Raw genomic sequence first — 19,439 nt, 5'->3', positions numbered from 1 at the left:
AAACATCAGAACCTCACTCTCACTAATGAAAACCGAAAAACAAGTTAACGAATGCCTCTCAAGGAAGCAATACACACCTTGACCCACCAATTCAAACCAAGAACACAAGGACTTCCTGGTAGTCCAGTGGTTAAGACTCCAAGCTTCCAATGCAGGGGGCATGGGTTCAGTCCCTGGGATGGGAAATTCTGCATGCCTACGCTGTGGCTGTAAAAAAAAAAAAAAAAAAAAAAAGCAAACAAACAAAATAACAGAACAAAAACAAACCAAGAACACGAGTAGGCATTGTGCACAGCCATGCCAGGCTCAGAGCATGAAGACGGAGCACAACAGCTTTATTACTGAGTGAAGAACCAGGCCCGCAGCCACAGTGGGGGCCCCTGGTCCCCCCAGGGAGGTGGAGGGGGCGGCGTGCTAGTCTGGTGTTTCTGGGAGAGCAGAGAGGACCTCAGGCGACCGAGAGGGCAGGCAGCACTTTCCCCGCACACTGGCCGAAGCCAATGCGGTACCCATCCCCCTGGCAGTGCCCTGCAACAGAGAGAGGACAGGGGTCAGCCACAGAGCCACCAAGCTCAGGGAACCAACGCCCAGGCAGCCACAGCACCGGTCAGCACACGGCTGGGCCCGGGGCAGAAAGGCACCATCAGGATGATAAATAGGTATATTCGACAGAAAACTACCCTCCCCAGGACCTGGGCAGAACACCAGGATGGAACTCCAGGCCCATCCCACTGTCAGGGACCCCAGAAAGTAGTGCAAGGATGGAGCGATGGCTCTCCTGAGAGGTGAAGGAAGAAACAGAGGTCAACTCGCCCTACGTGAGTCTGAGTTCAAATCCTAATTAGGTCTGCTAATTAGCCTGAGGCCAGGGTTCAAAGTCTGGCTCCTCCACCTACTTGGGTCTCCTGGGAACTCAGTTTCCGCATCTGTGAAATGGATCTAATGATAGTACCCACTGAGCAAGACTATTCCAAAGATGACGTGAGTTAATACACAGAGAACTCCCAGAAGTACTTGGCCCAGGGCGAATGCTCAATGTCAGCTACTAGGAGAATTATAAGCTGGGGTCTGGGGGCAGGTGTTTAACCTCTGAGCTCAGCTACTCCCTTGTCTACAAATGGAAACAGCAATCCTTTCCTCTCGGGGTGGTGAGGATTTAATGACGCACTTGGGTGAAGCCCCAGCATGACACCTCTCCCAGAGCAGATGTTTAACAAATCCAATCAATTCCAGAAAGGCAGACAGCAGGAGGCCCTTGTCCCTGTACCTGAGAAGGGTCCGTTCAGCAGGAGCTGCCCGACTAATATGACTTAGAGTAGAAAACTCTATGAGGTGCTGGGAGAGCAGTGTGGAGGACACAGAGAAGAAAGGAGGAAGCTTGCTGCTGGTGGGAACCCCACCTGAGTGGGGACTTGATGGGTGGGTAGGAGTTCACCAGGAGGGGGACAATGTCAAGGACATGCTCAACACAGGAAATAGCATGAGATCGAAGGCAGCCTTGGGAGATGGGTCAGCTCAGTTCAGTTCAGTTCCTCAGTCATGTCCGACTCTCTGCAACCCCATGAACCGCAGCACGCCAGGCCTCCCTGTCCATCACCAACTCCCGGTGCCCACCCAAACCCATGTCCATCAAGTCGGTGATGCCATCCAACCATCTCATCCTCTGCCGTTCCCTTCTCCTCCTGCCCTCAATCTTTCCCAGCATCAGAGTCTTTTCCAATGAGTCAGTTCTTTGCATCAGGTGACCAAGGTATTGAAGTTTCAGCTTCAACATCAGTCCTTCCAACAAACACCCAGGACTGATCTCCATTAGGATGGACTGGTTTGATCTCCTTGAAGTCCAAGGGACTCTCAAGAGTCTTTTCCAACACTACAGTTCAAAAGCATCAATTCTTCGGAGCTCAGCTTTCTTCATAGTCCAACTCTCACATCCATACATGACCACTGGAAAAACCATAGCCTTGACTAGACAGACCTTTGTTGGCAAAGAAATGTCTCTGCTTTTGAATATGCTATCTAGGTTGCCCATAACTTTCCTTCCAAGGAGTAAGCGTCTTTTGATTTCATGGCTGCAGTCACCATCTGCAGTGATTTTGGAGCCCCCAAAAATAAAGTCTGACACTGTTTCCACTGTTTCCCCATCTATTTGCCATGAAGTGATGGGACCAGATGCCATGATCTTCGTTTTCTGAATGTTGAGCTTTAAGCCAACATTTTCACTCTCCTCTTTCACTTCCATCAAGAGGCTTTTTAGTTCCTCTTCACTTTCTGCCATAAGGATGGTGTCATCTGCATATCTGAAGTTATTGATATTTCTCCTAGCAGTCTTGATTCCAGCTTGTGCTTCCTCCAGCCCAGCGTTTCTTATAATGTACTCTGCATATAAGTTAAATAAGCAGAGTGACAATATACAGCCTCGATGTACTCCTTTTCCTATTTGGAACCAGTCTGTTGTTCCATGTCCAGTTCTAGCTGTTGCTTCCTGACCTGCACACAGATTTCTCAAGAGGCAGGTCAGGTGGTCTGGTATTCCCATCTCCTTCGGAATTTTCCAGTTTATTGTGATCCACACAGTCAAGGCTTTGGCATAGTCAATAAAGCAGGAATAGATGTTTTTCTGGAACTCTTGCTTTTTCCATGATCCAGTGGATGTTGGCAATTTGATCTCTGGTTCCTCTGCCTTTTTTAAAACCAGCTTGAACATCTGGAAGTTCACAGTTCACGTATTGCTGAAGCCTGGCTTGGAGATTTTCAAGCGTTGCTTTACTAGCGTGTGAGATGAGTGCAATTGTGCAGTAGTTTGAGCATTCTTTGGCATTGCCTTTCTTTGGGATTGGAATGAAAGGACATCCCCAAAAATCCCTCCCAGTGAGTCTGGGCACAGTCCGCACAGCCATCTGTGCCCTGCTGACCCAGCCTGTTTCCTCCCACCTCCCCCCTCCTGCCTGGCCAGCCACCTCATCCTCCTTGTGTGGGCTACTCCCACTGCTGGCCTTCTCTGAGAAGGTGGACAAGTGGACCCACAGCAACACCCCGAAACCTGTTCCTCACTGTCCCTGGCATCCCTGAGGACATCCTGGCCACCCCAGCACTAACCCCTAATACTCAGGGTCACTTTTGGTGCAGAGCAATATCCTTGCCTATTCTGTTGCTCAGTTTCATTATTTTTCCATCAGTCACTTTTGAATCTTGATGCTCAGAAACATTTGTGTCCCCAGGGGGTGGAAAAAAGCCTATTAAAGCAAAACCTGGCAGAAATGCATCAATCATCTATCAAGACAAGTCACTCCAAGAGGCAGTATTTTTGAAGAGCCTTCTTCCTGGAGAGCTGCAGACACTGATGGAGTGTCTTTCTCCTTCCCACCCTCAACGCTGGGCGCTGTCAGTCACATGGCTCCTTCTTGCCCTGGGCACAACAGCACCAACCCTCCCAGCAAATGGCACTGCCTGCTTCCTTAAGCACAGATGCACAATGACATCCTGGTAGGAGAGCCAGCCACTTCCTCCCCATCTTATAGCTGGAGGGCAGATGCTGAGCAGGGTTTCTGAACCTTAGTGACTAGTGACAGTTTGAGCTGGATGGATGATTCTCAAGGCAGGCTGTCCTGTGCACTTGGGATGTCTAGCAGCATCCCTGGCTGCCCTTCAGAGTCGGCCAAAACTGGCTCCAGATGATGCCAAATGTCCCCGAAAGACCATGGCCCTGAGGATGGAAGTGATGCTCTGCACCCAGGACCGTCTTTCTGGGCCCTCAGGCTGCTACTCTCCAGGCCAGGGAGGAGAAGCTGGGGGCAGGTGTATCCAGGCAGGGACCAGGGGCCCAGAGAGGCCAGAGAGTGAGGAAAGTCGACACCCAAGTCAGAGCCTGTCACCGAGACCTGGGCAGAGCGGGAAGGCAGCTCCCTGACCTCACTGAGTTAGGTTCCATCAACCGTGGACACGGAAGGGAAAAGTGTGCTCATCTCCTCTGGGATATCAGCCCAGTCATGCTGATCTCACTGGCTTTTTCCTGGAGACTGACCCTCTGCCTGGGGCTTCCCTGGTGGCCCAGAGAGTAAAGAATCCACCTGCAATGCAGGAGACCTGGGTTTGATTCCTGAGTTGGGAAGATCCCTTGGAGAAGGAAATGGCAACCCACTCCAGTATTCTTGCCTGGAGAATCCCATGGACAGAGGAGCCTGGTGGGCTATAGTCCACGGGGTTGCAAAGAGTTGGATACGACTGAGTGGCTAAGCACAGCATAGACCCTCTGTCTGCTCCCCACTGCATCCCAAGGGGAACGAGTGTCCATAGTGACAGCTCAGTTTTCCAGCTTCCCAAAATGCCCTACCTGCCAAAGTATAATTTTTATTCTTGTTCCTGAGATTTCCATCCATCTATCTCCATTTTCGTCTTCTCTTTTTCACATTTTTTAAAAATTTTATTTATTTATTTTTGGCTGCACTGGATCTTTGCTGCTACATGAGGGCTTTCTCTAGTTGTGGTGAGCAGGGGCTATTCTCTAGTTGGGGTGCCAGGGAGTCTCATTGCAGGGGCTTCTCTTTTGTGGAGTACAGGGAACTGCAATTAGAGAATAGCTCCAGTTTGCAGAAACTAGAGAAAGCTTGTGCACAGGAGCAAAGACCCAGTGCAGTCATTAAAATAAATAAATAAATAAAAATTTAAAAATAATATGCTTTTTTTTTTAAAAAAAAAAAAGAAGGGGTCAGGATGCTGGGCCTTCTCAAGAGTGGGTTCTGGAAAAAACATCAATAATGATGAGGACAGCGGTGACAACTGTTGCCAATTTTAAGTGCTCACAAAGTAATGTGTGCCTTGTGAGGCTGTTTAGATGTTACCAAAACGGTGAAGAACCGGGGTTCTGAAAACCAGCTACCTATATGGGAAATCTCTTCCTGACTTACTGGTTGCAAGATCCGAGGCAAGTCATTTACCCATTGCTGGGCCTTTGTTTTCACACCTGTAAAATGGTGCTGCCGTGGTGGTGGAGCACAACCCCAGATGGGTGGGCCCTGTACCTCGAGGTTCACCATGGGAACCCCAGCGGGATCCATAGCCCCTGCCCCTGAGGGATTAAACTGGGTCATGTCAGCAAATATGGAAAACTCAGCAGTGGTCACAGGACTGGAAAAGGTCAGTTTTCATTCCAATCCCAAAGAAAGGGAATGCCACAGAATGCTCAACTACCACACAATTGCACTCATCTCACACGCTAGTAAAGCAACGCTTGAAATTCTCCAAGCCAGGCTTCAGAAATATGTGAACTGTGAACTTCCAGATGTTCAAGCTGGTTTTAAAAAAGGCAGAGGAACCAGAGATCAAATTGCCAACATCCACTGGATCATGGAAAAAGAAAGAGAATTCCAGAAAAACATCTATTTCTGCTTTCTTGACTATGCCAAAGCCTTTGACTGTGGATCACAATAAACTGTGGAAAATTCTTAAAGAGATGGGAATACCAGACCACCTGACCTGCCTCTTGAGAAATCTGTGTGCAGGTCAGGAAGCAACAGCTAGAACTGGACATGGAACAACAGACTGGTTCCAAATAGGAAAAGGAGTACATCGAGGCTGTATATTGTCACTCTGCTTATTTAACTTATATGCAGAGTACATCATGAGAAATGCTGGGCTGGAGGAAGCACAAGCTGGAATCAAGACTGCTAGGAGAAATATCAATAACTTCAGATATGCAGATGACACCACCCTTATGGCAGAAAGTGAAGAAGAACTAAAGAGCCCCTTGATGGAAGTGAAAGAGGAGAGTGAAAACGTTGGCTTAAAGCTCAACATTCAGAAAACGAAGATCATGGCATCTGGTCCCATCACTTCATGGCAAATAGATGGGGAAACAGTGGAAACAGTGTCAGACTTTATTTTTGGGGGCTCCAAAATCACTGCAGATGGTGATTGCAGCCATGAAATCAAAAGACGCTTACTCCTTGGAAGGAAAGTTATGGGCAACCTAGATAGCATATTCAAAAGCAGAGACATTTCTTTGCCAACAAAGGTCTGTCTAGTCAAGGCTATGGTTTTTCCAGTGGTCATGTATGGATGTGAGAGTTGGACTATGAAGAAAGCTGAGCACTGAAGAATTGATGCTTTTGAACTGTGGTGTTGGAGAAGACTCTTGAGTCCCTTGGATTGCAGGGAGATCCAACCAGTCCATCCTAAAGGAGATCAGTCCTGGGTGTTTGTTGGAAGGACTGATGTTGAAGCTGAAACTCCAATACTTTGGTTACCTGATGCGAAGAGCTGACTCATTGGAAAAGACCCTGATGCTGGGAAAGATTGAGGGCAGGAGAAGGGGACGACAGAAGATAAGATGGTTGCATGGCATCACCAACTCAATGGACATGGATTTGGGTGAACTCTGGGAGTTGGTGATGGACAGGAAGGCCTGGCGTGCTGCGGTTCATGGGGTCGCAAAGAGTCGGACACGACTGAGTGACTGAACTGAACTCATCTTTACAACCATGCTGTGAGACTAGGCACTGTATCCTTAGCTCCATTTTAAAGATGAGGAAACTGAGTCTCAGAAAGATTCAATAAACTGAGGAAGGTCCCAGGGCTGCTGGGGATGTGGGAGTCCAACCTGAATCTGTGTGACTCTGACCATGGTGGCACCTTCCTCTCCAGCAATGTTAAATGATAGGCATAACGGCCCCTCCAGGGGTAAGGGTGCCCTGACCTGCTTGGAATGTGCGTGGTCATATGCTCAGTCATGCCCAACTCTTTTGTATCTCCGTGGACTGTAGCCCTCCAGGCTCCTCTCTCCTTGGGGATTCTCCAGGCAAGAATGCTGGCATGGGTTGCAATGCCCTCCTCCAGGGCATCTTCCCAACCAAGGGATCGAACCTGCATCTCCTACATCTCCTGCATTAGCAGGCAGGCTCTTCACTACTAATGCCACCTGGGAAGCCCCTCAGAGTGGGCTGCTACAATTCTTGTCACTAACTCAGTCAGGTAATAGGCACAGGGTCAAAGGGCACAAGGTCAGAAGGCACAGGGTCTCTGCACTGCAAAGTTCAGAATGTGAAACCTGCCATTATTTTATCACTTTGATCTGGGAGGAAGGAGACACTGAGCTGGACTTCCTTGGTCTTTTTGCTCCAGGAAGACTCTGATTTAAAGTTCTAGGCAGGGACTTCCCTGGTGGACCAATGGTTAAGATTTTGCACTTTTACTGCAGGGGACACAGGTTTGATTCCTGGTCAGGGAACTAAGATCTCGCATGCCACATGGCTTGGCTAAAAGATTAAAAGTAAATAAAGCCAGTCCCTGGCAGGCAGGGCTGAGGTGAAGCCCAGAACAAGCAGACACAGAGCTGGGACTTCCCTGGTAGTTCAGCTGGTAAAGAATCCATCTGCAATGCAGAAGACCCCAGTATGATTCCTGAGTCAGGAAGAGCCACTGGAGAAGGGATAGGCTACCCACTCCAGTATTCTTGGGCTTCCCTGGTGGCTCAGTTGGTAAAGAATCTGCCTGTAATGTGGGAGACCTGGGTTTGATCCCTGGGTTGGGAAGATCCCTTGGAGAAGGGAATGGCTACTCACTCCAGTATTCTGGCCTGCAGAAGTCCATGGACTGTATAGTCCATGGGGTCGCAAAGAGTTGCACATGACTGAGCGACTTTCAATTCACTTCATTTCAGTCCCCGTCATGCAGGGCTGGGGTGAAGGCCAGAAGAAGCAGACAGAGCCGGGAAGGCTGGAGTGGGGACAGATGGGACAGATGGCTTCCCGGCAGACAGTGAGGACGGCGAGGAGGAGATGCCACCGTGGGCCTGGTGCCAACCCTCACCTGTCATGATGACTTCATCCCCATCCAGCAGGAACTTCCTGGTGTGGCCGTTCCCCAGCTCTACAGCCCTTGTGCCCTTCCACGACAGCTCCAGCATGCAGCCGAAGCTCTCTGGCTCCTTCATAGCAAGAAGGGGAAGAAGTTGTCACAGGCATTTACATCATGGTATTTCCATCACGGTGGGTGGGTCAGATCTGGTGCAGACAATGGTTAGCAAGGCGAGGGGTAGGGGTGAGGCCTGGGAAGGAGCAAGGGACCCCACAGCCCCCAGAGACCCTGCCTTGGTGGGAATCACCCTGGAAATGTCCTCAAGCCTGGGTACCCTACGTGCTCTGCCCACTTCATTCAGGACTTGGGTGTTGGGGGGATGCTGGACCAACCTGCCCAAGCCCATCCTGCCAGGCCCCTGCCCACTCTGGAGGCTGGGGCTTACCCAGATGCTGTTACACTTGGCCCCCCAACCCCACCCCCAGTAGGAAGAGACTTTCCATCAAAAAGAACCTGAGGTCTGGACCTTGCAGGAAGTGGCTAGTCCATGCGCCAACCAAAGTCATCACCAAACGTTCACAGAGGGGGTGGTTAGCAAGGGGGCCACCTCATCCTGGAAGGATGTGCTGGGAGGTGGTGACAACCAGATACAACAGTGGCCCCCTGTGTCATTCTCACTCCCCCCAGTAGACAGAGGCAGCCTCTCACCCCTATCCCGATCTCTTCTGCATTTGAAAAAGGAGCCCCTTCTGCACCCAGAGACGGATGAAGCTATGAGGTGGACAGGGCTGTAAGATATGCCTGTTCAAGCTGGACTCCCCTCTCGAGGGAGAACCCTCCAGTCTGTACAGGGAATAGGGATGCTCCACGCAGGCAGCTCCCAGGGGAACCAATCACATACTCACCGGCCCGCTGATGGTTCCAGAAGCCAAGAGGTCGCCCGGCTGCAGGTTGCAGCCATTGGCAGAGTGGTGGGTGAGCTGCTGCAGCATTGTCCAGTACATGTACTGCGGGCGAGGACACAGAGATGGGGACGGGCAGGACAGGCTTCTCCTGAGCTGCCCGGAGCAGCCAGCCCCACTCACAGCAGCCCGCCCCGGGCTCTCTCCCAGTCCCTAGAGCAAGGACAAGCTGTCCTCCTGCACTTACCCTGTGACCTACCCAGTTCTCTACCCCCCCTTCACCAGCTAGAGCCCCAGCTCCTAGGCTCCTTCTAGCCCAACCCTAACCCACCTTCTCCAAGAAGCACTCCTGGAGTTGCAAACCTCACTGCTCAGACCCTCAATGTGCAGCATGCTCAGGAGTCCACAATCCCACTTTGTCCTGCAGTCACCCGAGTCCTGAATTGACAAGGTCTAGGTCCTCACTAGAGCAAAAGTGTCTCATTGGAACAGACATTGGGCAACAGAGCTGAACAACTCAAACAGAACCTCAGAGCAGCCTAAAGGATGAGGAGCACTACGGGAGGTCAGGCCTGGTGGGAAGGGACCAAGGACCACATGCCCACCAAGCATCTCAGGGGCTGCACTCCTGCGCCTCAAGCCCACAGCTCCTCAGGTCTGCCCCTCCTAAAGCTACACACCCAGGAAAAGGAAACCTCAGAAATGGATTTTTGCACAAAAGCCCCCTTAAGCAGGCCCCCCCATTCCTTCTTAGCAGCCTAAGGAGCCCAGAATACAGTTAAATTAAGAGGGAGACTAGAAGAAACAGGAATACATTGAATCAGAGGATGTTCAAATGGTCAGCAAGCATATGACAGGATGCCCAGCTGCATTCGTCCTTGTCGTTGTTCAGTCGCTCAGTCGTGTCCGATTCTTTGCAACCCCAGGGACTGCAGCACGCCAAGGCTTCCCTGTCCTCACTATCTCCTGGAGTTTGCTCAGACTCATGTGCTTTGAGTCGGTGATGCCATCCAACCATCTCATCCTCTGCCGCCCCCTTCTCCTCCTGCCCTCAGTCTTTCCCAGCATTCCTCTTTAGGGAGGTGCAAAGCGAAATCACAATCCCCAGAACAGCTGAAATGAAAATGCCGGTGGCTCACCTGTTGACCAGGATGTGGAGCAGCCAAAATGCTCAGATGCTGCTCGTGGTGAGTGCAAATTGTAACAAGCCCTTTGGAGAAGTGTCTGGAAGGACTCCTCAGCCAAGTATGGATATACACCCTCTATGACCCAGCACTTCTATCCCTGGATATCCAGACATATGCACATTCATGCACCCAGAGACATGGACTAAACTGTTCCCGGTAGCTCTACCAAAAAAATGGAAACAACCCACCACACGCTGACCCATCATCACATCCCGACATGGATGTTTTTCTCCTGGTCCTGCCAGGAAGAAAGGCCTCCCTTGCCTCCAAAAGCAGTCTGCCCAGCCTCAAAGCTTACCTTAAAATTAGACCTGCATATGGTAGCTGCCTGGCTCATTCCTTCTCCTGTGGGGAAGACAAGTAACATTGACAAGAAGACTTAATTCCATCAAGGAGTGGGGATCCCACCTTGTAAGGGGCACTGTTTTGTGGCTTAGGCTTTCCATTGTCTAATATGACTCCGCCTAAAGAGTCTATGAACCAATAAGCTCATAGGGTAGGGTCTCAGAGCTGGGGGACTTCCACAGAGAAGTCAATACCATCATTATCCCACTTGCCAGGTGACAAACCGGACAGATTTAGTAGCAGACAGATTCAGTAACACACCCAAAGTCCCAGAGCTGGTCAGGGGAAGAACCAAGACTTGAACTTCAACTGTAGCCTGCAAAGCTGGGCTCTCTCACTACTGATCCACTGGCCTTTAACTCAGCCCAGCCGAGCAGCCTCAGGGGTACACCCAGCTGGACACAGCCTCTGACCCCAGGGCAGTACCTTTCAGGGCAACAGAGAGGTTGATGTCGAACGTGTAGGGCTGGTCATGGCAGAGATACGGCAGGGGCTTGGGGTCCTGTGAGGGCAGAGGAACACAGAGGGGCTGGGTTGGCTGGCCGAGCTGGCCAGGCTGGCCCCACAGCAGAGCAACTGGGCAGAAGGCCCTGAGAAGAAGGTGCGTCCCCTCTTTCCAGGACAGTGCCGTGTCCCTGGACACTGGGGGTGAGGGTGGCAGAAGACAGGGTGGCCAGCAAAAGGTGCACAGTCCCCCTGGCGCTCCTGGCTCAGTGACACAGGCCACTGTGACAGCCAGGCCGGAAGGTCTGTACTTTGTCCAAAAGCAGTGTCTTCCCCAAGAGCCATCTGTGACTCCCTAGTGATCCATGAGCTAACGTGGGGTGACTTTATTTTCATGATTATGGGTTTCTTTTCATGATTGACTTGGTGGCTAGTGACATGGATAGGGACCTAGAAGTTCCTTTTCTAAATATACTATGTTTTCAAATGGAAGCTGCTTTAAAGAAAAGCATTCAGCCTGCATCCTTTGTAGATGCTTGCATACATTTATATCTAAGACAATTCTATGGCTATTTTTGCAGTGTATGGATTTATTCTTTTTTAGCACTATTTGGGTTGCAACCATAAAATCTCAATATAAAGAACCCTTGTTGTCGTTTAATTGCTAAGTCATGACCAACTCTTTTGCAAGCCCATGGACTATAGCCCACCAGGCTCCTCTGTCCATGGAATATCCCAGGTAAGAATACTGGAGTGGGTTGCCATTTCCTTCCCCAGGGGATCTTCCCAACCCAGGGATTGAACCCACATCTCTTGCATTGGTGGAGAGATTCACCGCTGAGCCACCAGGGAAGCCCAAAGAACCACTGTAGGGATGGGAAAATAAAACGAAAGAAAAAGAAAAGCATTCAGTAAGTCATCATTCACAAGCGGCAAGAATCCTGAAGGTTGCACTTTAACAGTATTTGGGAAGGACTGGTACATAAGGAGATAGAGCCCAAAGGTCTTTGGTGAGGGTGAGCGGTGCCTGTGAGCAAAGAGCTGGACCAGGGATAAAGCCTGGAGGGGATAAGCCAGGGATGTGACTGCGGGCCAGGCGGTCCTTGGAGGGTAGTACTCACTGAGGCGGGAGGAGACAGGTCTCAGAGACTGAAAAGGATGGGGAAGGAGATGCTGGCAGGAGCAGTGCAGGAGGGAGTAGGGGGTCCTGCCAGAGAGCCCAAAGAGCCTCATGAGGAGCTGGTCTGCAGGGAAAGACTCCCAGTGTTTTAGTACAGCTCCGTGAGAAGACAGCAGGCTGAGACATGTCCAGGGTGGGAGCAGAGGCCATGAGTGAGCAGGGTCAGATGTTCAGGGGAGCAGGAACGGGAATGAGGGAAGAGCGAGGCTGAGAGCTCAGCCCAGTCTGCCCCCACGTGGACGACAGAGTCCACTGGAGCACTGCAGGAGATGAGGACTGAGACTGGTCACATGCCAGAAGCCAGGGGCAGAGTGTCTAGGAAGAGTAGGGGGCTGCCAAAGGGTCAAAAGAAGATCAAACCAGTCGATCCTAAAGGAAATCAACCCTGGGAATACTCACTGGAAGGCCCGATGCCAAAGCTGAAGCTCCAACACTTTGGCAACCTGATGCAAAGAACTGACTCATTGAAAAAGACCCTGATGCTGGGAAAGATTGAAGGCAGGAGGAGAAGGGGACAACAGAGGATGAGATGGTTGGATGGCATTACAGACTCGATGGGCATGAGTTTGAGCAAACTCCGGGAGATGGTGAAGGACAGGGAAGTCTGGTGTGCGGCAGTCCACGGGGTCGCAGAGTCGGACACAACTGAGCGACTGGACAACATCAAAGAGGTCCATATTGAAGAGGGCACAAGGCCATGGCGTCAGTCAAGGTCAAGCGCACTTTGGTGGAGGTCACTGGGGGTGATGGGATGGACGCAGCAGCAGACTGTGACAGCCTGAGGAGTGAGGACCAAGATCGGGAGTCGGGCCAGGACAGTGGTACAGGGACCAGGAGGCTCGGCACCAGGAGGCCTGTGGTCTGACTCCACGCTGCAGTCTGTCAGACGGCCTCCAGGGGGCGCCATCACACAGAACACAACTTAGCGACCCGGGAGGTTGTGCAATGTGGTGATACTGGAAGGGACCCCTTCTCCTGCCAACTGGCCAATTCCTGTAGCCTCAGAGGATTCTAAAGATTACAAAACTCCATGTTTTTTTCCCAGAACTGTGCAAGGAACAGGGAAAACACAAGGCAGAATGACTGGCGCCATGCTTGCCTAGAGGTCCGTGCAGTCAAGACCCCCCCGCACGTGGGCATGCTGGGGACACAGAGCTTACCCTCCAGACCCTCTCCAAGCTGGGTGGGTAAACAGCTGGGAGGCAGAGGGGCCCGGGCTTGGGACTCCTGACAGAGGGCGTCTTACCTGCTCCGGGTTGGGCACAGCAAAGGGCATGAGGGCATCCATGGGCACCACCCATGGAGAGATGGTGGTTCCAAAACTCTTCCCGAGGAACGGCCCAAGGGGGACGTACTCCCATTTCTGGATGTCTCGAGCTACAGGAGAGGGGACAAGCAGGGCTGACAGAAGCCGACGGGGCCACCGGCCAAGTCTCCCCTCTCCCCTTGATGAAGGAACAGACGCTTGGCTCAGCCTTGCCCCACCCTTGGTGCTCCAACCTCAACGAGCTGGTTGCCCCAGGACCAAGGACAGAGGTCCTCTGAGGTCACCGTGCCAGGCTGCGGCCAAGAGCGAGATGACCAAAGGGCAGGAAAAAGAAAAGTATCCAGTACCAGGAGGGAGAGAGACATATTTGTCACAAGAGACAGGAATTTAAGGCCAAGCAGAGTCTGCAAACAAATCTTGTTACTTCAATAATTTAGCACCCCAGACCCAAAATCCTGTGCTTTGTCCGTTGTTTACAAATTTATTATTTGTTTGTAAAAAGATATAAAAGCTGCCTGCTTTGTTCACTTCCTTAATTTTCTTCTGTGCACTCCTGTATTTACAAATTATATTTGTTTTTCTGCTGTTTAAATAGAAGGGGGGTGCTGCTGCTGCTGCTGCTGCGTCACTTCAGTTGTGTCCATCTCTGTGCGACCCCAAAGACGGCAGCCCACCAGGCTCCCCCGTCCCTGGGATTCTCCAGGCAAGAACACGGGAGTGGGTTGCCATTTCCTTCTCCAATGCATGAAAGTGAAAAGTGAAAGTGAAGTCGCTCAGTCGTGTCCGACTCTTAGCAACCCCATGGACTGCAGCCCACCAGGCTCCTCCATCCATGGGATTTTCCAGGCAAGAGTACTGGAGTGGGGTGCCACTGCCTTCTCTGAAAGCGGGGAGCAGGCAGGATATTTCCCCATGAAGGGTCTGGAATCTTAACCTCATAGTTCCTGGGACACCTGGCACCAGTTTCCTCCTATATAAGGCAGAGGGGTTGAGACGAACTCAGAAATGGAGCTGTTTCATTTGAAATCTTAGCTCAGCAACCAGCTGAAATCACTCTGCCTCATTCCTCACCCCTGTAAAATGGGAATAGTAATATTACCATTGGGCTTCCCAGCTGGCACTCGCGGTAAAGCGGCTGCCAGTGCAGCAGGCATTAGAGACGCAGACCCAACCCCTGGGTCGGGGAGATCCCCTGCAGAAGGGCACGGCAACCCACTCCAGTATTCTTGCCTGGAGAATCCCATGGAGGAGCCCAGTGGGCTACAGTCCACCGGGTCTCAAGAGTCAGACATGACAGTGACTAAACAGCAACAATATTATCAGTCCCCAGTTGGGATCTGGCAGGAGAGTCCACGGGAGGAGTTCAGCCCTGGGGCCTGGCACAAAACTGCTCAAACATATTAGCCATGTCCCTCTGTTCAACTTACAAGAACACTGGAGCTCAGAGAGGTCAAGTGACTGGCCAAAAGCTCAGAGCCGAGAGGTCTGTTGGATACCCAAGCCTGTGCTCTCAACCACTGACCATCTGCTGCCTCTGACCACACCAGACCCAGGAGACCACCTTGGCTTCTGCAAAATGTGTCCCAAACACCCAGCCTTCCCCCAGACCCAAGATTGCATAGGATGCTCAATACCAGAATGCCCAGATCTCCATAATTACCACTCCAGTCGTTCATAAGGACCATTCCAAAAATGTGCTCGTGGGCCTTGGAAATGGGGATCAGCTCTCCGAGTTTGTTACCAGGGCCTACAAAGAAAGCCTGACATGGGAAAGCTGATGAGAATCTGGCTCTGACCTGCTGCCCTGGAGCACTTGCCTGGAAGGCAAAGGTCAGGCATTTCCAAACCATGGCTGATACCCGGACTGCTACGTACAAATTCACCATACATCTACACTGCACCTGAGTTGACAGACAGCCACCCCGGGACCACGGTGAGCAGCAGTGGGCCAGTGCCCACCCAAGACCCCTGCAGGTGGTCCCTGATCACCACGGCAGCCCTCTTCATCTCCTTCAGCCCACACCTCTGCCTTTTCCCACACTGCATTTTAAGATTTCACAGCTACACAAGGCTTGTGAAAAGTGAAAATACCAGGGTTTGTATTCATGTCATAAAAAATCAGAAGGCTGACTCCATGGTGTGGCAAAGAGAGCCCATGGGGGCAAACTCCACCCCTTAACCCATCATACAATTCCAAGAGGATGAGAGATCTAAATTTTTGCAGAGCAAGGCTCTCACAAGTACTAGAAAAACAAAACACCCCCCAAATCTTCAAATTCTTCAGGCAGAGAGAGTCTAAGATGGCATAAAAGGAAATGCCATAAAGGAAGAGATTGACATGTTTGACTTTATAAAACTGTAAAATTTCTGCATAAAGAAAGACAACAAATAAAGGCAAAATGATACCACACTGGGAGAACATATTTACAATGTATTACAGTGAAGGGTTAATTTCTATTAAATACAAAAGTGTGTTAGTCGCTCAGTCGTTTCCGACTCTTTGTGACCCCATAGTCTATAGCCCACCAGGCTCCCTTGTCCACAGGGTTCTACAGGCAAGAATAGTGGAATGGATAGCTATTCCCTTCTCCAAGGGATCTTCCTGAACCAGGGATCAAACCCGCATCTCTTATACCTCCTGCACTGGCAGGCGGGTTCTTGTCCATCTGAGCCCCCGGGGAAGCACTTAAATACAAAACAGACTTTCAAATTAATAAGAGAGCACAGTGCAGAAAACTGGCAGAGAGTGGCCAAGAACATCTGTGAAAGGAAAGCACTGCTAACACAACATCCAGGAAACAAGAGAGCGTCTAGACGTCACTGGGGGAGCATGTTGGGAAAATGAAGCGCACAGAATCAACTATGACGTTTGCAAGACCCAAGTCCCGGTTATATTCGTTCTGTGACGGTGTTTAAACATTGCACATTTTTCATCGAGATTATAAAAAGAAAGATGCCGTCTTATAGAGAATCTCACCACCATCGTCAAGATGATCTGTGCTCGCTACCCACCAATACACCATTTCTTTACACTCTGACTTTCCATTTACCTTCTGCCCACCCCTTCTGCCCCCCGACAGGAACCAACATAGGGAAAGCATCTGCCTGCAAAGTCCCATTTAAACTGGGGCTCTGCGCCCTGCTCTGGGGCATCTGGCTTAGGGAGACCGTCTCTTAGGGGCCACGTGGCAGCCTCACAAAGGCAGTGAGAGGCAGAGGGCTGGCTCGGCACACCCTCCTGGGACTAGTGACTATTTGTCTCCTCTGGATGGAATCCAAAGATATCACCAGGCAGGACCAGAAATACAGGGAGATCCAGCCTGCCTCCAATCAACCTAGAGGCCCATGCTCACAGTGCAACCAGGGGACCCCAAAGCGTACACCAGGGGACCTGCACCAGGAGACACTCCGAGGACCACCTAAACCTGAGACTCAAATTTTCTGCCACCCTGCGTGTCCTCAGATGACGCTTCAAAACCGCTCCGACTACTGATTTGGAGGTTACAAATGAACTGTTAGTGAACTTACACATACAGAATCAGTGAGTAATGAGGCTGGACGGTACTTCCGATGGCCAGGTGGGGACCCGGAACTGCCATTAACATGGTTGAGATGAGGGAATGGCCCGTTGTCCAGGGCAGCCACCGGGAGAGCCATCCTGCCCTAGCGTGTATACAGACCCGACGCCAGTAAAACACCGAGACAAGGCTTACCATCTCCAACTCGAAGTCCAGGAGTTTGCAGGCACCATAAATGGGAGGCTTAGCTGGATAACAGCAGAAAGAGAGGTTAGTGGATGCCAGGCATGGACTTGGGCGTGTGGGGACAAAGAGCGGAGCCCGGCAAGGCCTGGGCACTGGGGGCACTTACAGTCGTCGGGTCGCATCTGCCCCAGGGGCCTGTGGATCGGGGTGCCAGACACCACCACGGAGGAAGCGCGCCCGTGGTAGCCCACTGGCAGGTGGAGCCTGAGGAAGGAAAGTGAGAGGAAGCCTTGCTGCTGTTACATGTACAAATGAAATTTCAAAATGCTTTCAGATGAAATGAAAGGGAGTCAACATATATATACATGAGCTTCCCTGGTGGCTCAGATGGTAAAGAATGTGGGAGATCTGGGAAGATCCCCTGGAGAAGGGAATGGCTACCTACTTCAGTATTCTTGCCTGGAGAATCCCTTGAACAAAGCAGCTTGGTGGGCTACGGTCCACAGGGTCACAGTGAGTCTGACACAACTGAAGCAACTTAGCATGCATGCCAATATATAAAACAGATGAGTAATAAGGACCTGGGACTTCCCAGGTGGCACAGTGGCCAATGCAGGAGATGCAAGAGATGCAGGTTCAATCCCTGGGTTGGGAAGATCCCCTGGAGTAGAAAATGGCAACCCATTCCAGTATTCTTGCTTGAGAAATCCCATGGGCAGAGGAGCTTGGTGGGCTACAGTCCATGGGGTGGCAAAGAGTCGGACACGACTGAGTGACTAAATTTCAAAATGCTTTCGAAATAAAAGTGAAAGTGAGTCAACACATACATGGTTCAAATATCGAAAAGATCTCCCAAGTATCCAGAAACGAATAAATGGATGAGCAAGAATGTGGTCTCGATAAGACAATGGAATACTTTCTGTTGGTGTTCAGTCAGTCAGGCTTCCCTGTCCTTCACCATCTCCTGGATTTTGCTCAAACTCATGTCCATTGAGTCAATGATGCCATCCAACCATCTCATCCTCTGTCATCCCCTTCTTCTCCTGCCTTCAATCTTTCCCAGCATCAGGGTCTTTTCCAATGGTCAGCTCTTCGCTTCAGGTAGCCATTGCTCAACATTAAAAAGAAAGGATTTCCTTGGTGGTCCAGTGGTTAAGAAACTGCCTGCCAATGCAGGAGACACAGGTTCAATCCCTCCTCCAGGAAGATACAACATGCCAGATACCAGATACCATGGGGCAACTAAGCCCATGTGCCTAAGAGCCTGTGCTCCACAACAAGAAGCCACCGCAATGAGAAGCCTGTATGTATGTAGGTATATGTATGTATGTATGTGTGTACATGTATGAGTGTGCATGTATGTGTGTGAGGCCAAATAATAGCCCCTCCAAAGATATCCATGTCCAGCACAGGGAATTCTGCTCAGTGTTATGTGACAACCTGGATGAGAGGGGAGTTTGGGGAAGAATGGATACATGTGTATGTATGGCTGAGTCCCTTTTCTGTCTACCTGAAACTATCACACCATTGTGAGTCGACTATACTCCAACATAAAAAGTTAAAAAAAAAAAGATATCCAGGTCTTAACCTCTGGAAGCTGTGAATATCACCTTCTATAGTAAAAGGGACTTGCAGATGTGACTTAAGTCAATGATCATGAGATTATGGAGATTACTCTGAATTATCAGGTGGTCGCTACAGGTAACCGTGTGTGTGCGTCACTGCTCAGTCATGTCCAACTCTTTGCGACCCTTTGGACTATAGCCCATCAGGCTCCTCTGTCCATGGGATTTCCCAGGCAAGAACACTGGAGTGGAGTCTCTTATGTCTCCTGCATTAGCAGGTGGGTTCTTTACCACTGAGCCACCTGGAAGGATCCTTATAAAGGTAAGAAGGTCAAAGGAGGAATTAGAACTGTTGCAGATGGAACCTAGAGGCTGCAGTCACCTGAGGAAGGGGTCCCAAGCTAAGCAGTGCAAGCAGCCTCTGGAAGCCAGAATAGACAAGGAAATGGGTTCTTCCCCTAGAGTCTCCCAGAGGAACCAGCATTAGAATTCACCAATAGAACTGTAATTCACAGCTTACAAATCAAAGGAGCTGGAAGGATGTTGGTGACTCAATATCTAATTCCAACCCATGTTCTCTAGATCAAGCCTCAAGGGACTGCCCCACGATTCCACAGCAGGTCCGGGGCTGAGCTGAGAGAACCAGAAGCTGGGGTCACTGTTTCCAAGTGTGGTGATGTCATGACCCCTGTGGGCTTTCCTCCCTGGTTCCTTTAACCTGAGAGGACCTGGCGGCTCCCAGAACCACAGGCTGCTTGACACAGAAAGACAGACTTGGAGCTCAGCCACACCAGGGTATGGGACATACCAGTTTGGCATCAATGCATTCTCCTTGCCCCTGAACATGACCCCGACATTGGTGGCGTGATGCCGAGAGGAATAGAAGTCCGTGTAGTCACCTGCAGGGGAAAGGACGGAGATGCTGTCAGCGACTTGGATGCTGAAGGACGGGGAAGGGCCACTTCCAAGGGTCAGGGTCGGGGCGGTTGAGCAGGGAAGGCTAGCCAGCAGGGGCTGAAGGCACATGCCCAGCAACACTGGCACATCCAAAAGC

The 19,439-nt window shown here is 50.8% G+C and overlaps 1 protein-coding gene across 3 annotated transcripts in view; it reads right to left on the bottom strand.

The window, feature by feature from the left end:
- Positions 1–294: 294 nt before the first annotated feature.
- FAH (fumarylacetoacetate hydrolase) overlaps positions 295–19,439 on the bottom strand; it is a 32,490-nt gene continuing 13,345 nt past the window's right edge. For 2 of the 3 annotated variants that reach the window (XM_052659573.1, XM_052659574.1), the window contains exons 5-14: positions 19,194–19,284; positions 16,987–17,084; positions 16,830–16,882; positions 14,777–14,876; positions 13,096–13,226; positions 10,652–10,727; positions 10,179–10,225; positions 8,697–8,798; positions 7,804–7,921; positions 295–528 (exon numbers count right to left, since the gene is read on the bottom strand). In XM_052659573.1, the coding sequence (XP_052515533.1) occupies positions 449–528; positions 7,804–7,921; positions 8,697–8,798; positions 10,179–10,225; positions 10,652–10,727; positions 13,096–13,226; positions 14,777–14,876; positions 16,830–16,882; positions 16,987–17,084; positions 19,194–19,284 (896 nt within the window). In that variant the 3' untranslated portion in view covers positions 295–448. The remainder of the gene's footprint in view (positions 529–7,803; positions 7,922–8,696; positions 8,799–10,178; positions 10,226–10,651; positions 10,728–13,095; positions 13,227–14,776; positions 14,877–16,829; positions 16,883–16,986; positions 17,085–19,193; positions 19,285–19,439) is intronic. The other variant, XM_052659575.1, reaches the window with a different exon arrangement.

Source organism: Budorcas taxicolor, chromosome 21, assembly GCF_023091745.1.
Source record: "Budorcas taxicolor isolate Tak-1 chromosome 21, Takin1.1, whole genome shotgun sequence".
Lineage (NCBI taxonomy): Eukaryota > Metazoa > Chordata > Mammalia > Artiodactyla > Bovidae > Budorcas > Budorcas taxicolor.
Note: the sequence above shows the minus strand (reverse complement) of the source record. Positions and strands in the feature narration are given on the sequence as shown.